Raw genomic sequence first — 17974 nt, forward strand, 5'->3', positions numbered from 1 at the left:
CCTGCTAGGAAGAGATCACTTCTCTCTTTGTATTCTACAGATATCTCTGATCTCTGTGTGTCACAACACTAATATAATCAGCTTGTCATATTATATAAAACGTAATTTTTAAAAAAAATTTATTTTTGACTATGCTGGATCTTTGTTGCTGCACAGGCTCTTCTCTAGATTAGGCAAACAGGGGCTACTCTCTAGTTGTGTGTGGCACACTGGTTCTCATTGCAGTGACTTCTCTTGTTGCGGAAGGCAGGCTCTAGGGTGCAGAGGCTTTAGGAGTTGCGGCTCCCAGGCTCTAGAGCACATGCTCAACAGTTGTGATACATGAAGTTAGTTGCTCATCTTACTAGATCAGGGATCGAACCCACATCTCCTGTATTGGCAAATGGATTCTTTATCACTGAGCCACCAAGTGAAGTGAAAGTCACTCAGTCGTGTTCAACTCTCTGCGACCCCATGGACTACACAGTCCATGGAATTCTCCAGGCCAGAATACTGGAGTGGGTAGCCTTTCCCTTCTACAAGGGATCTGCCCAACCCAGGGATCAAAGCCAGTTCTCCCACATTGCAGGAGGATTCTTTACCAGCTGAGCCACAAGGGAAGCCCCTGAGCCACTAAAGAAGCCTTCAAATATAAGTTTTTGAAGTGTTTCTTTTGCAGCTCTCTTTGCTGAACTGAATGGGTTCGCCTTTGACCCCAGGCCACACAGTCATCTGTGTTAGCCTTCCTTCTCAGCTGGATTGTAGGGGTTGGGCTCCTAGAGGGCACTCAACATAGTACATTTGGCAAGTAACTAGGTGTCTCTCTAGTTAAACTATAAGCTCCTTGAGGCCTTGTGTTCTACTACGTTTATACTCTCCCACAAGCCCAAGTCTAAGCACTGGGTGCGTCTATCTCTGCAACTGATGAATATGTTGACTCTCTCTTCTTAGTGCCTTACATTATCCCCACCACTGGGCACTTTCTGCCAAGTCTGCATCCTTCGATCCACTCACAAACCTGGATCTGCTGGGCCAGCTTCATGAAGGGCGCCAGATAGGATGACTTGGCGAGACGCAGGATGGACTCGATGTGCTTCACTCCCGGCTTCACCAGCTGTTTGCTGATGCCAGACAGGTCCATGCATCGGTTGCGCCAAAACTCAATCTCCTCCAAAGGACCTAAGTTTTCTCCTGTCTCCACTGATTCCTGGGCACTGAGCACCTCCTTTATCTGCCGTGTCCAGTGGATCATGGAGGCTGCCGGGGAGAGGACAAAACCTCTTGCATGTCCTTGCAGCGCTCCCCACTTTCATCCTCCCCTCCACCCGCAACAGAACCCTCCTAACCCACCTCCTGTCCCAGCCTCTGGGCTGCCCATCCCTACTCCTCCCCCTCAGGAGCCCTGACACAGGAGCAACGCCAGCCACTCACTCTCTAGTCGCTGCACCAGCTCTTTGTCTTTAACCACGACCTCAGGCTTCATGTTCATGGCTTCTGTGGGGATGTAGAGGACGGTGTGCCCCTCCAGCTTATACCGAGTGTCTGAGGAAACGAAAGAACCAGGAGAGTTCACAGAGGGTGATGGGTTTATGCCACCCTAGTTCCTATCATGGCTGATGATCTGGGGCCCAGGAGCTATGTGCATCTCAGGAGAGCAGGCAGGAGAAACTAGGACTCATGCTTTTTTGACATCAGGAAAATGACAGAAGGCAAGAGGGAAAACCTTGTTGAGATGTCGTAAGAGACTGTCATAAAATGAGGTCTGAGAGCAATACAATGCCCTCGACACTCTCTTCCAGGACACAAGCACTCCCCTGCTGCCCCCACACTACCTCCAGTTTCCCTAACCCCACATGTACTCTTGGAAATTTCCAACTCCGAGCAAGTCTGGGCAACTGTTGGACCACAGAAAACTGTATCCAGATTAGAAGGCACACTGCGGACCCTGTTTCACTCATTCAGCAAACGCATTCCAAGCACCTACTCTGTGCCAAGCAACGCAGGTACTCAGGATCAATCTCCCACCTGCCTCACTCGCTCTACTATTGGTGGGGAATGGGGAGAAAACAGGCACCCCGGCCATTCCACTCACCTGTCAGGCAGGCCAAGAACCTGTGCAGGTGAGAAGCAAAATGATTTCGAATGCTCTCAGGCCAGGTTGTGTTTTTAAAGATCTGAGGGGCAAAGACGCCACTGAGCAGCCGAAGCAGGGCTGGGATGTAGGCACCCCGCACTGTCCCAAACTGCACCGTCTCCTCAAAGTTCTCTGGAGTGATGGGGACCGGGGCTTGGCGAATAAAGTAGACAATCTGGTTCTGGGTCTGCATGGAAGACAGTAGAGCAGAGTTCAGGGTCCAGGCCCAGCCATGCTACCCAAGGGAATCTGAGGCTCCAGTCATGAAACCCTGGTCGCATCCCCTTAGCATATCCTGATCCTTCTCCAAATATAAGAAACACGAGATATTTCCTGTTCTTGTCAGGGACACAACAGTTTCTGTATCCAGAGGGTTGTGGAGGAAATGCAGAGAGCACTCCTTGAGGGTAAAGACTGCGTATTCTCTACAGAACCTAGCAGTGACTGGGACACACTAGATGCTCCATAAATGACAGATGGATGGATAAATGGAATGAAAAAGATACAGGAAAAGCAGAAAGGAGATGAACCAAAGGTAAGAGACAATTGTCTAAGGTTTTTCTTTCACTTGCATAACTTTTCCCCCAATTTTTTTCTTGACCATGATGCATGTGGGTTCTTAGTTCACTGACTAGGGATTAAATCAGCACCTTCTGTATTGGAAGTTTAGAGTCTTAACCACTGGACTTCCAGGCAAGTCCCTCCCCTCATTTTTCATTTATCCTGCAGTTTTGTTTATGCTGAGTTTTTATTGTTGTTTACATTAAAAAATGCATAACTTTCATGTTGTTAAAACTTCTTAGTTTCTGACTTCTACATAGTTAGAAAAGTCATTCCTACTCTAAGAACAGTTTCACTGTTTTTTTCTTTAGTGCTTTTGTAACTACTCTTTATAATTTATTTAACTTTAAAAACTGAAAATACAGTACAAAGAAGAAATTCATAATCATTCATCTTCCCGTTACCCAGAATTAAATTTTGGCATTTTGTATTTATTTTTTAAAAAGATAAATAACTATTATTTTTGTTAAAATTATGTTAATTATAAATATCTGAAACAATGCAGAAAAGTACACAGATAAAAATTTAAATGTCGTTAAAATTCCACCATTTAGACACTAATCATTATCATTAGAGAAAATATTATTCTAGACATCTCTTGTAGATATATATACAGAAAAATAAAAAATTATTTCAAAATAGGATCATGCTATTGCTTTAGGATCATGCTATTTTAAAGTATTGAATTTAATGGAATAAAAAGACATTGATAAATTGTTGAGCTCCAAATAAATGTTTCTTTAGCTGTAAGAGAGATTTCTTCCTAAAAGACCCCTTTCTAAGGTTATAAGAAAGATTATGAAAAATATTAAGAGGTTAGTTTTCTCCAGGATTCCCTGGTGGTCCAATGGTTAGAACTTAGCGCTGCCATTGCTGTTGGCCCAGGTTCAACCCCTGGTCAGGCAACTAAGATCCCGCAAGCCAAGTAGCTGAAAAACAAAGGTTAATTTTCTCATTACCTTTCAACTTTAATTTCAACTGACTCACTGCTTTGAAAGGTAGGAACATGGGCATGCATCCTCATACTTTCTCTCATTGTCTTACCACTTCCCAATTTTTGTTATACTATTATTTTGACATGCCCTTCATCTAGATCGACTAATTGTTAACATTTTGCCACATGTGTGCATGATTGCACTCTCTTCTCTCTCCATCTCTGTCTCTCATCCTCTCTGTCTCTGCTGAGCCATTTCAGAGCTGGTAGCAGACGTTATAAAACTACACCCTTACATACTTCAGCATATGGCTCCTAAAAGTGAGGATATTCACCAACACTCCCCAAACTGTAATTATCACACTCAGAAAATTGAACTTCATTTAATACTTTACATAATACACAGTTCACATTCAAATTTTCCCAGTGGTCCAAATAATGTCATTTACAGCTGCTTTCTTCCCACCCAGGATCCAATTCAGATCACACAAGGTTTCTTTCTTTCATGACAGTGATATTTCTAATACTCCGGGCCAGTTGATTTTCAAAACGTCCCTTAATTTTAATTTATTGGATTGTTTCCTCATTATTAGATGCAAGTTAAATATTCTTGGCAGGAATACCACATAGGTGATGTTTCCAAAGAATTAATTTCCTTAAATGTAATCAGCTTAACTAAGACATGTGTTGACATTAAACATTGTGTAACAAGTTTTTGTGGAATAAAGTATGTCCTTTCAGTTCCCCCATTCAGTTCCTTCAGCCGTTCAGGGAAATTCTCTGTATTCTATTTTAAAATTTATATTTTGTTTCATTAGCTGGCTCCCTATGTTAGATTACCTGTGTCTGTCTTTCACATCTATCAACTTCTCTCTAATCGTATTGTCATTGGTTTTTTTCTTTTCCCTACACTGTAATTATCTCAAGCCTCTCTTCTATGTCCATTCATATTTTCAGCAATAGTTATTCAGTCCCTTGCTGTTTCTAACCTACTAGTTTTAACATGTAAACATGCTGCTTTATTTATTTCAAAAATCTGCAATCGCTTTTATTTCATTCTCACATTTTATTGTTTCGTCGCTCAGCTTTTTAAAAAATTAAATTCGTATTAAAACATGATGCTGGTGTGAAAAACTGCCTTCTGTTCAGTTACATTTTCCTCACGTGCACGCTTTGTTCTGCTCTCTTTCTTCCTTGATGTAGTATGCCTGCAGTTGCCCTGCAATTCCTTTTCACTTGCCTCCTGCTTGCTCCGCTCTCTGAATTCATTCCTTCTGCTTTTAAGTGCTGTGGGTGACTTCCTGATGTCCCACTGTGAAAGCCCAGTTTGACTTCCCCATTGAAGTTAAAGCGAAATGACTGGGTATTTTACGTTTCGTTCACTTTTCTCTAGACTAAAATAATAGCATGAGGGGATGGGCAGGTAGGTAAGACCAATTTAAAACAGTGTAAAATCTTTGTTAAAATGCATAGGCTCTTTCTCTCTCTTCAGATTTTGTTAAATACTCTGAGGTTCACTCCATGTCACTGCTGGTGGTGGTGAGGAGGGGTGTCCACCATTCCTGCAGGGACAACAGTTTCCTTAAATCAGTGCAGAGACCTTTCAGATTTTGCTTCTTTCCTAGTTTGTTTACTCTTGGGTGCTTGTTTTTATTTGTTTTTCTGGCTTTACTTTTTGCTATTGTTCCAAGTATTCAAAAGAAATAATTTCTTAAGGAAGTTTTTCAACTGTCCTTCTTGCCCTACAATTAAATCCGTGATCTATTTAGAATTTATTTATCTGGGGCTGTGCTGGGTCTTCATTGCTGCGAGGGTTTTTCTCTCCTTGTGGCGAGCAGGGGCCACTCTCCAGTTGCGGTGCGTTGGCCTCTCTTCGCACTGACTTATCTTGCTGTGGAGCGCTGGCTGTACCGCACAGGCTCAGCAGTTGCGGCACCTTGGCTTAGTTGCTCCCTGGCATGTGGGATCGTCCCGGACCAGGGATCAAACTGTGTCTACTGCATCGGCAGGCGGATTCTTTACCACTGAGCCACTGGGGACGCCCTAGAATATATTCTGGCATGCTAAAAAGGCTTTTTTCAGCTTTGCCAACTCATAATTGACAAATTAAAATTGTTTAAGGTGTACACCCTGCTGTTTTGTGGCTTCCTGGTGGCTCAGCTGATAAAGAATCTGCTTGCAATGTGGGGGACCTGGGTTCGATCCCTGGGTTGGGAAGATCCCTTGGAGGAGGGCATGGCACCCCACTCCAGTATTCTTGCCTGGAGAATCCCCATAGACAGAGGAGCCTGGTGGGCTACAGTCCACGGGGTCACAAAGAGTCAGACATGACTGAGCCACTTTTACTTTCCTTGCTGTTTTGATATAAATGTGCACTGAGAAATGATCACTACAATCAAGCTAATTAACATATCTATTATTCCATATGGTTACCATTCTCATTTCTTTTTGTAGTGAGAACACTTAAGATCTACCCTTTAGCAAATCATACAGTAATATTAACTACAGTTACCACACTGTATATTAGATCTCCAGAACTTATTAACCTTGCATAAATGAAATTCTGTATCATTCCCCCCCCTCAGTCTTACTGAAATATAATTGACCTATAATATTGTCTTAATTTAAGGTATACAATGTAATGCTTTGATATGTATATATACTGCAAAAATGATTTCCACAATAAGTCCAGCTAACATTTATCAGCTTACATAGTTACAATTTTTTTATCAGAACTTTTAAAATCTACTCCTTTAGCAACTTTCAAATATATAATCCACTATTGTTAATTAGAATCACCATGCTGTACTGTACATCACATCCCCAGAACTTATAACTGGAATTTTGTACCTTCTGGCCAACTTCACCCATTTTCTGTACTCCCTCACCCCCAACTCTGGCAACCACCAATCAGTCCTTTTTCCCTCCTCTGGTTCTCAATCTGTGCCGTTCTCTGTTCCTATGAGTTTTTTTTTTTTTTTCCTCCAGATTTCACATATAAGTGAGATCATACAGTATTTGTCTTTCTCTGTATTATTGCACTAAGCATAATACCCTCCAAGTCCACCTGAAAGTGAAAGTGAAGTCGCTCAGTCGTGTCCAGCTCTTTGCGACCTCATGGACTGTAGCCTACCAGGCTCCTCTGTCCATGGGATTTTCCAGGCAAGAGTACTGGAGTGGATTGCCATTTCCTTCTCCAGGGGATCTTCCTGACGCAGGGATTGAACCCAGGTCTCCCACATCATTGACAGACGCTCTACCGTCTGAGCCACCAGGGAAGTCCAAGGCCACCTATATTGTTGCAAATGGCAAGATATTTTTTCTTTCTCATTGCTGAATAATACTCCATTGTGTGTGTATGTATGGTGTGTGTGTGTGTGTGTATATACACATATACATTTTCTTTATCCACTCATCCAATGATGGACACTTAAGCTGATTCCATATATTAGCTATTAAAAATAGTACTATAATGTACATGGGGGTGCCAATATTTCTTCGAGAGTGATTTCGTTTCCTCTGGATACATACCCAAAAGTGGAATTGCCAGATCATACAGTAGTTCAAATTTTTTTTTTTGAGGCACCTCCATACTGTTTTCCACAACTGCACCAATTTACATTCCCAGTGCACAAGGGCTCCCTTTTCTCCACACCTTCATCAATATTTGTCATCTTCTGTCTTTTTGACGACAGCCATTCTAACAGGCATGAGGTGATACCTCATTGTGGTTTGGATTTGAATTTCTCTGATTAGTGACACTGAGCACCTTTTCAGGTACCTGTTGGCCATTTGTATATCTTCTTTGGAAAAATGTCTTTTCAATTCTTCTGTACCTTTTTAAGTCAGATTGTTTCTCGCTATTAAACTGTATGAGTTCTTTATGTATATTTTGGACATGTATTCAAATCTTATCAGATATAGGATTTGCAAATATTTCCTCCCATTCATAGTCTGCCTTTTCATTTTGTTGATGATTTTCCTTTGCTGTGTAAGAAGCTTCCTAGTTAGATATAGTCCCACTTGTTTATTTTTGCTTTTGTTGCCTTTGTTGTAGTGACAGAAAACGTGTACCCTTTGATCAACAGCTCCCTTTTTCCCTCTTGCCCCAGCTATCTACATTTTTTAAATGGAAAACCTTTGTTTTCCATGTTTCCCAATTCTATTCATGGAATAATCCATCTTTCCCCACAGATTTTAAATGCTACTTTTGTAGAAAATGCTTGCCTATATGTTTCATTTCTTTCTGCTTCTTTCCTGTTGCTTACATAATACATATTCCTGCCCCAGTCTATTTTCAGTTCAGTTCAGTCGCTCAGTCGTGTACGACTCTTTGCAACCCCATGAACCACAGCACGCCAGGCCTCCCTGTCCATCACCAACTGCCATAGTCTACCCAAACCCATGTCCATTGAGTCGGTGATGCCATCCAACCATCTCATCCTCTGTCGTCCCCTTCTCCTCCTGCCCCTAATCCTTCCCAGCATCAGGGTCTTTTCCAATGAGTCAGCTCTTCGCATCAGGTGGCTAAAGTGGAGTTTCAGCTTCAACATCAGTCCTTCCAATGAACACCCAGGACTGATCTTTAGGATGGACTGGTTGGATCTCCTTGCAGTCCAAGGGACTCTCAAGAGTCTTCTCCAACACCACAGTTCAAAAGCAATTCTTCAGTGCTCAGCTTTCGTTATAGTCCAACTCTCACATCCATACATGATTACTGGAAAAACCATAGCCTTGACTAGATGGACCTTTGTTTTAATTGCTCTTATTTATTTATTTTTGGCTGCACTAGGTCTTCATTGCTACATCCAGGCTTTCTCTAGTTGCGGTGAGTGGAGGCTACTCTCCAGTTGCTCAGTGTTCGGGCTTCTTATTTCAGTGGCTTCTCTCATTGCAGATCATGGGCTCTAGGATGCTCACACTTCAGTAGTTGTAGCACATGGGCTCAGCAGTTACAGCTCACGGGCTCAGAATCTGCGGTTCCCGGGCTCTAGAACACAGGCTCTGTAGTTGTGGCACACGGGCTTAGTTGCCCCAGGTATGTAGAATCTTCCCAGACCAAGGATGGAATCCATGTCCCCTGCATCGGCAGGCAGATTCTTAACCACTGGACCACCAGGCCAGTCCTAATTACTGTAATTTAATAAAAGATTTTCATTCACAGGTCTCCTTCATCACTTTCCTTCTTAATCTTTTTTTTTTTTTTTTTTTGCTATTTTTCAAGATATACTTTTAAAAATCCTTTACAATACCAATCTAGGGACTGTGGTACTTCGATTGGAGTTGTAATAAAATGGTACATTTAATTGGATGGAATGATCTTCATAATATTAAGATTCCCACTCAGAACAGGATAGGGCTCATCATTTATTTAAATCTTTTTTTTTGTAGCCTGCAACAAAGTTGTTTTCCTTCATATACATCCTAAGTTTTTGGCATATTTTTGTTACTTTTCTGAACGAAATTTTTTTGTGTGATGCTTTATAGCCAATTATTGCCAATATACAGGAAAAAGAGATAGCCTATTTTGGGCTTTGCTTAATAAGGAAGCTTTATAAATTGTGTCATTGTGCAGGACCATGCTACTCTTCATTATCACTTCAATTTTTGTATGTGGACCAATAAAAGCCAAGCAATAGCCTTTTTCTTTTCCAAAATTTTATTTCCCCAAATTTCAAACATACGGGAACACTAAAAGAATTTTACAATAATAACCTGTACACCCGCCGCCCATATTCTACCACTAACTTTACTATACATTTGTCTTTTAACTGTTTTCCTACCTGTGGTTTACCTTTCACTAACGTATCCTCCCCACTGTTGAAATAGTTACCTATCTAACTCATGAAAGCCTTTAATAGTTCCCTCTGGAATAAAGCCAAATTCTTTAGCATAACATTCAAGGACCTTCAGAGGCAGACACCAACCCACCTTTTTAGTATCATTTCCCCCAACTCCTTGTTTCTTTGCACATAAAGTGTTCTTTACCTGGACGCTCTTACTCATCCTCGATGAAATCCTACTTACCCTTCATCCCGAACTCAAATATCTCCTCCATCACCAGGCCTTGGCAGCATTCCAGGGGCTACATTAGTTGCTCCCATAAGACTCTTATAAAGCTTCGTCCAGGCATCATAATATATTGTAAATATTTTTTATATGCCTGTCTTCCCCACTAGACCATGAGATCATCAAAAGCAAAACCCTGCCTCACTTCTCTCTGTATTCTGCTGCCTAGCAGGATGTCCCACACACTGTGAGGCTCAACAGACCTTGGGCAGGAGAGATTAGATACAGATGACTGGGGTCTGCGGAACCCGCAGCCCCCTGGGGAGAACACCTTGGGGTCTGGATGGTGGAGTACGCACCTGCACAGGCATTCCCAGGTCTAGCTTCAGCCCCATACAAGGGTCGATGAAGATGGTGAGGATGGGTTCCGAAGGGTCCTGGGCAAAGTGTTCCAGAACAGTGCTGTGCTCCTCTGTCCATGTGGCATCCGCCAGTCCTGTCAGTACAGCCCGGGACAGGAAGAGGGGCTTCTGCAGAATGAGAGCAGAGGGCCAGAGCAGGCGCAGCTGTCAGTGTAGGTCACTTCTCCCTTCCACTGCCATGTGTGGGAGTCATGGGGAGTGAGAGCAGGTTCGGAAGAAAAAGCTGAGGACCAACTGACTGATAGGTTTCAGAAGAAACAAGACAATAAGATCCTCTTCCCTCTATGAGTAAAAATAGAATGGATCATAGAGGAAGACCAAGGGATAGCATCTTTCTGAAATATTTCATTTATGCCTGTGGTTGTAAAAATGTCTTATCAAACAACTTTCAACCTCACAGTAAAACTAAATTAAGGGAACATGTAGGATATTAGCCTCAGTCAAGAAATTAGGGGCAAGAGGATGACAAGCTGGAAAAAGAATAAAGGTAGAAGAGCAATTTTTCCATGATGTGGCCTCCACAGAATACTGGAATAAGTTTGCTACACTGGGCAAAAGTCAACTGGCCCAGCAGCTAGAAAAAAAGAAAAAGGGAAGGGAAAAGACAAAACTGGAAAACAACAAAGGACAAATCAATTGGATGGAAAATAAGTCATAACTGGTGGCTAGAAAAAAACATAGCATTTTTAGAACAGTATTAAATAAATTAAGAAAACTACAGGATATGAAGACCTAGCTCAGTGAACTGGAGAAGTCACTCTGTCCTCCCAGTACTCCGAGAAGATGAAAAGCAATCCCTTTTGCTTACAGTTTCCAGGTCAAGAAAATTTAACCACTGATCCAAAATCTTTCATATATAAAGACATGCATAAAAGAACTTTCCTGGTGGTCCAGTGACTAAGACTCTGTGATCTCAGTGCAGGGGGCCAGAGTTCAATCCCTAGTCAGGGAACTAGATCCCACATGGCGCAACGAAAGATCCCAAGTGCCACAACTGAGACCTGGCACAGCAAAATAAGTAAATAAATAAATTTTTTAAAAAATTTACAATAGCTAGGACATGGAAGCAACCTAGATGTCCACTGGCAGACGAATGGATAAGAAAGCTGTGGTACATATACACAATGGAATATTACTCAGCCATTTAAAAGAATGTATTTGAATCAGTTCTAATGAGGTGGATGAAACTGGAACCTATTATACAGAGTGAAGTAAGCCAGAAAGAAAAACACCAATACAGTATACTAACACATATATATGGAATTTAGAAAGATGGTAACGATGACCCTTATGCAAGACAGAAAAAGAGACACAGATATAAAGAACAGACTTTTGGATTCTGGGGGAGAAGGCGAGGGTGGGATGATTTGAGAGAATAGCATTGGAACATGTATATTACCATATGTGAAACAGATCACCAGTCCAAGTTTGATGCATGAAACAGGGCACTCAAAGCTGGTGCACTGGGACAACCCTGAGGGATGGGATGGGGAGGGAGATGGGAGGGGGGTTCAGGATGCGGGACACATGTACACCCATGGCTGATTCATGTCAATGTATGGGAAAAAACCACTACAATATTGTAAAGTAATTACCCTCCAACTAAAATTAATTAATTATTTTTTTAAAAAGACATGTATGAAGACCCAGTGAAAAGAACACTAAGGATATGAACAAACATTTCATACTATTGAAAAAAGAGAGAGAAAAAAAATGAAAATGTGGAAAAATAATACAATTTCACTTGAAATTAAAGAAATAAAAATAAACACAGCAAAAGTATATCATGTATTGCCTATAATTATTTAAAAAAAAAAACAACCTGCTAAACTGCTAACACCCAGGCTTGGAAAGGGTTTGTTGCTAGTATGAGGGCAAAAAATGCAGTCTTTCTGAACAATAGTTTGGCATTATGTATTAAAGGTGTTACAAATGTCCTTTACTCTTTGATTCAGGAACTCCATATCCAGGAATCTAATTTTAGCAAATATTAAGTATTTCAAAATATGTTAGTTTTATTTATAAAATTCATCACAGTACTATTAAAGCAAAAAAAAAATCAAAATGGAAAAATGTCCAAGAGTAAGGATTTAACTATGGTACATATACCTTATCAAGCACTGAGTGAACATTTAAAATGGTGCTTACAGGGAATTCCCTGGCAATCCAATGGTTAGGGGGCTTCCCAGGTGGCATTAGTGGTAAAGAACCCACCTGCCAATGTGGGCTTGATCCTTGGGTGGGGAAGATCCTCTGGAGGAGGACATGGCAACCCACTCCAGTATTCTTGCCTGGAGAATCCCATGGACAAAGGAGCTTGGCAGGCTACAGTCCATAGGGTCACAGAGTCGGACAGGACTGAAGTGACGTAGCAGACACGCCAGTGGTTAGGACTCCACGTTTTCACTTCCCCAGGACCAGGTTCAATCTCTGGTCGAGAACTAAGATCCCACAAACCTCGAGGCACAGCCCAAAAAAAGAGGCGTCTTGTGATTTATGTATTTCTGATAAAAAATAACAGCATCCCCAGTTTTTTTTAAGGTCCTTTTTTAAGGAGCTTAGTTCCCCTTACATTGGGAGCACAGAGTCTTAACCACTGTAATTCCAGGGAAATCCTCTGTATTCTTTTTTAAGAATGTAACAACATGAAGAATGATAAAATGTTTTGTGAAAAAGCCTAATTTAAAAAGTATAATGTGTAGTATAGTTAAGATTGTTAGAAAACAAAATAACTCTCAAATCTACAGAAAGAAAGGACATATACCCAATTATTAATATTGAATGTGTTTAGTCATAACTTCATTTTCCCTTTCTTTGTTTTACCTTTCTATCCCTTCCAGTTTTTTTCTTTAATGAGTAGTTGTTATTTTGCTTTCCCTTTCTAGAAAGTTCAAGGTCACTATTCTTCTAATCCAGGTTAGAAGTTGTCCCCAGGCTCTGATGCAGCTTGAAAATAAAGGTATACAGGTCATGGAGTGTCAATTTCTGAAAGTATTTCAAGTGGCTTCTGTAAACTTTTCAGCCAAAGGAGAGGACCGAAGGACAGGAAGAAAGAGGATGTCTTAGAAATTAGGACAGTGTCTGCCAGCTTGTTCAACATGTCCAGATTTCACCCATTTGACAGATAAAGCTTGTCACATTTTGACCCAAGATGGAGAGACGAGGAAGGGCCTGCTAAAAGTCCTGTTCCCTCCTGAAAGCTCTCTTCTTCTGGAGGAGTAGGGGGCATGGATAACTCTGCCCTTTACTCAGTGTACTGGATTTGCAGTGAGCAGGCTACCAGCTTCTGCTGGTAGAAAGAAAAGGTATCAAGTGAGAGACTGAAGAAGAGAATTCCTCAAACACCATTCTGCAACTGATCCTTTGAATCACCAATTGCTGGTGAGGAATACTTGTTTCAACAACAACCCAAACTTACCACATCTACCTCACGCTCCTCTAATTCTTCTTTCTGTATTTCAGGTTGCTCCAATACTGGCTCTGGGGAAAAAATTCAAAAATGAAAGCATTCCTTTAAAAATTAAATATAGAGTCACCATCAGTCAGTTCAGTTCAGTTTAGTCGCTCAGTCGTGTCCGACTCTTTTCGACCATATGATCCAGTAATTCTAGGTATACCCAACAGAACTGGAAGCAGGCACTCAAACAGATATTTGTATGCCCATGTTCACAGCACTGCTATTCACAACAGCCAAAAAGCAGAAACAACCCAAGCGTCCACCAAAGATGAATGGATAAACAAATTGCAGTGGAATATTAATCAACCAAGAAAAAGAATGAGGGTCTGCTACAATATGACAATGTGGATGAAAATGTAACATTAAGTGAAAGAAGCCAGTCACAAAAGACAGTATATTGTATGATTCCACTTATATAAAACGTCCACAACAGGCAAATTCAAAGACACAGAAAGTAACAGATTAATGGTTACCAGGATCTGGGAGGAAAGGGGAATGGGGAGTGACTGCTAAGAGGCTAAGGTCTCACGCAACGGAGAAGTAAAGATACAGTGGCCACCGGGTGCCAGTTTCTCAAGTTACCTGAAGTGGCTTTTGGTGAAGGGGTTAAAATGCTCTAAAATTAGGGACTTCCCTGGTGGTCCAGAGGTTAAGACTCCCAATGCAGGGGGCCCCCATTGGATCCCTAGTTGGGGAAATAGATCCCACGTGCTATAACTAGAGTTCCCACGCAGTAACTAAAGATCTCGAATGCTGAAACTAAGACTTGATGCAGACAAATAAATAAATATATATTTTTAATGTTCTAAAATTAGATAGTGGAGATGGTTGCATAGGCTGGTGAATACAGCAACAATCACTGAATTATATACTTTAAAAGTATGAATTTAAAAAAAGATTGATTGATTGATTGATACATGTATTTAGTCTGCATTAGGTCTTAGTTGTGGCGCTTGCCTGGCAGCATATGGGACCTTAGCTCTCCAACCAGGGGTCAAACCCATGTCCCCTGCATTGGAAGGTGGTCTCTTAACTACTGGACCACCAGGGAAGTCCCAAACACATGAACTTTATAGTAAGTGGATTATATCTTAATTTTCTTTTAAAAAGCTGGCAGGGGTGCAGAGGGAGGCAGGGGAATGAAGGCAGTCAGTCTTAAGGTTATTCTAGCCACTCAGTTTCCGGCCTGCCATTCTTCCCCTAGCCTCTTCCCACATGGAGAAGTTGAGACCCTCAGAAATTGGCCCCTTTCCAAGCACCCCCACCCCCACTCTGGATGCCATAACAGTCAAGGGGGTGTTTCTCTCCCTCATGATCTGTTTTTCACACAGAAGCCTGGGGCAAAACAGGTGGGTTTCCCATCTCCTGTGGGCTGAACGGAGGAAGGAACGGATGGGATGGAACCACAAGACTTTGGGGAACAGGACACTCAGAGAACAGGACACTCAGACTTCCAGAAAGAAAACCTAAGAGGGGAGTAAGGCACAGAGGTTGAGGAAGGAAATCATGAGAAAGATGGAACAGCTGACTCTAGGAGCTCAGGAGTGAGAGGGATGAGTGACTGAGACAGCCAAGGCCCTTCGAGAGAGCCAAGGGCGTCCAAGGTTCCAGACAGGAACAAGGCAGAGAGAACGAGACTTAGACCATCTCAAGAGTAAACAGGTTTCCTCTTCTATAGTACAATTTATATAAAGTCTAAACCACGCAATATGATACTAATATGTGATGGTCATGGATACATGCAGTAAAAATTTTAAAAACAAGCTTGAGAATGACAAACATCAACTCAGGATAGCGGTGACCTTTGGAGAAGGAGAGAAGGGCTTGCAGGGCAGGGGGACAGAGGGATTCATTTGTTGCTATCGTGATTAATTTACACATTGGGTAATGGGTACATGGGTGTTCATAATGTTCTCTACGCTTTTTCTTATTGGCCTGAAATACAGGTCTACAATCCCTTGTCCAAAACTCTTCAGTTCAGTTCAGTTCAGTCGCTCAGTCGTGTCTGACTCTGCGACCCCATGAATCACAGCATGCCAGACCTCCCTGTCCATCACCAACTCCCGGAGTTCACTCAAACTCACGTCCATCGAGTCGGTGATGCCATCCAGCCATCTCATCCAAAACTCTTAGTGTCACATATATCTCAGCATTTAGACTTGTAATATAGTATGGTATGTGAGACCCCCACCCACCTCCTGGGGGCTCTAGAGCAGCACTCCACTTTCCATGTTAGTATTCCTGCAGTAAAACATGGAAAATGTATACTAAGTGGCTTAAATAGACTATAAATACCTCAAGTCAGTTTAGGTTATATTTTACCACCAAATAAGTTTGGATGCCAAACTCGGGGCGGGGGGGTGGACTTTTATTTCTCAGGGCTTTTTAAAATTACAGATATGAGATCATGAATCTGTACTTCTCCTTCTTTTCTTAGTGGAAATGGCTATCAATTAGAACTTCAAAAGGGTGTGTGCCCTTTAAGCCACCATTCTTCAACCGGAAGTGTTTAGGCCTGGTCTTAGTCTGTTCCAGGCTACTATAACAAAATATCAGTTTGTTGTTGTCGCTGTTCAGTCACTAAGTCATATCCAACTCTTTGGGACCCCAGGAACTGTAGCCCAAGAGGTACCTCTGTCCTCCTCTATCTCTGGGAATTTGCTCAAATTCATGTCCACTGAGTTGGTGATGCTATCTAACCATCTCATCCTCTGTCACCCCCTTCTCCTTTTGCCTTCAATCTTTCCCAGCATCAGGGTCTCTTCCAGTGAGTCAGCTCTTCGCATCAGGTAGCCAAAGTACTGAAGCTTCAGCTTCAGCATCAGTCCTTCCAATGAATATTCAGGGTTGATTTCCTTTTAGGATTGTCTGGTTTACAACCTCCTTACAATCCAAGGGACTTCTCAAGAGCCTTTTCCAGCACCAAATTCAAAATCATCAATTCTTCCGCATTCAGCCTTCTTTATGGCCCAACTCTCACACCCGTACATAACTACTGGAAAAACCATAGCTTTGACTATATGAACCTTTGTCAAAGTGATGCCTTTGCTTTTTAATACACTGTCTAGGTTTGTCATAGCTTTTCTTCCAAGGAGCATCTTTTAATTTCATGGCGGCAGTCACTGTCTGCAGTGATTTTGGAGGGCAAGAAAACAAAGTTTGTCACTGCTTCCCCTTTCCCCCCTTACTTCTAAGCAGCAGACATTTATTTCTCAAAGTTCTGGAGGCTGAGGTCTGAGTTCAGGGTGCCAGAAAGGCTGTGTGAGGGCCCTCTTCTGGGTCGCAGACCTCTCTATGTATCCTCACATGGTGGAAGTGAAAACGGACTCTCTCCGGGTTGTTTCTTATAAGGCATGAATCCCACTTATGACAGTTCCCTCATGATTTAAGCACCACCCAAAGGCCCCACCTAGTAACACCATCATATTGGGCATTAAAATTATAATATATGAATTTGGGCAGGAGACACACAAACATTCAGACCATAGTAGGCCCCCTCTGCCTCCAGTAGGACAAGCTTCAATTCCTCCCAACTCCAAAGACTGCAAGAATTAATATTCATTTCAGGGTTGCCTTGGAGACCCAAGTCTTCTCTGAACCTCTATCAAGTGTCAGCTAGAAAGCAATCAAACAATTAAAAGGCTTGGAGCTAAAGAGATCCTTGGTGTTTGGGGTTAATGCTTTCATTTAGAAGTTCCTTCCATTCCCATCCCAGGGGATTCTCCAAATTGAACCTCACTGCCTTCCTTCTTTCCTCCTGCTGCTTCTGGTACCCAGCTTCTAGAAGCCAGTCCCACTTTAAACAGCTTTTAAGAACTCAAAAGAAAAAAAAACTGTACACTTCTAATGTCTAGATCCCAGGGCAAGGCTCTTTGTACCCTGGACCTTTCTCCCACACCCACAGCTAATCTCTCACCTTTTACTATTAAAAGTAGATTCTATTTCTCTCCATCTTGACAGGCTGCTAGGAGTATAGGAAACCCCAGGTAGAAGGGCAGGGCTATCTGTAGCTCAGTCATAGCTACACTGGCCAGCGCTCTAAGGCTCAGCCCAATGACAGCACCTTTCAACCCTAATGGCCTCAGCTCACCCACCATAGAGGAATCCCCCCAAATCAAAGCCACAAGAGGCAGACTCTTTAAACTCTTTTCTTCCTCAATCTAGACGTCAGGCTTCTTTTCCTGTGGACTTGAACCGGAACACCCTTAGTCTACCAAGACCCTGCCAAACTGAGGGCGGAGACACAACAACCTTAAACAGATGGGAGAAAGATTCAGTCGGGCTTAGGATTCAAAGGATGGCAAGGCAGGCTGAGTCTCCATGGTGATGGGCTTAATGAGAGGAAACCACTATTTGTTTTGCCACCCAGGGTGAAAAAGGAAGAGATCAAACCCTCTTCACTGGCGTAGAAGCAACCAGGAACACTTGAAATAAGAAGGAAGAGGCTAGAAGATTTGTTGGTGAGCTCTGGGTGCACT

The 17974-nt window shown here is 42.1% G+C and overlaps 1 protein-coding gene across 3 annotated transcripts in view; it reads right to left on the reverse strand.

Annotated features, from left to right (window-relative positions):
- The window catches only part of DNAH2 (dynein axonemal heavy chain 2), a 108685-nt gene that overhangs the window by 88374 nt on the left and 2337 nt on the right, over positions 1–17974 (reverse strand). For all 3 annotated transcript variants that reach the window (XR_015147933.1, XM_086359071.1, XM_086359070.1), the window contains exons 3-7: positions 13458–13519; positions 9977–10147; positions 2072–2300; positions 1411–1521; positions 998–1236 (exon numbers count right to left, since the gene is read on the reverse strand). Coding sequence is in view for 2 of the 3 variants with exons in the window: in XM_086359071.1 (XP_086215197.1) it covers positions 998–1236; positions 1411–1521; positions 2072–2300; positions 9977–10147; positions 13458–13519 (812 nt within the window). In the remaining variant the exon portion in view is untranslated. The remainder of the gene's footprint in view (positions 1–997; positions 1237–1410; positions 1522–2071; positions 2301–9976; positions 10148–13457; positions 13520–17974) is intronic.

The sequence above is a fragment of the Bos grunniens genome, chromosome 19, assembly GCF_055505025.1.
Source record: "Bos grunniens cultivar Pamir isolate PY7600 chromosome 19, Bosgru_T2T1.0, whole genome shotgun sequence".
NCBI lineage: Eukaryota > Metazoa > Chordata > Mammalia > Artiodactyla > Bovidae > Bos > Bos grunniens.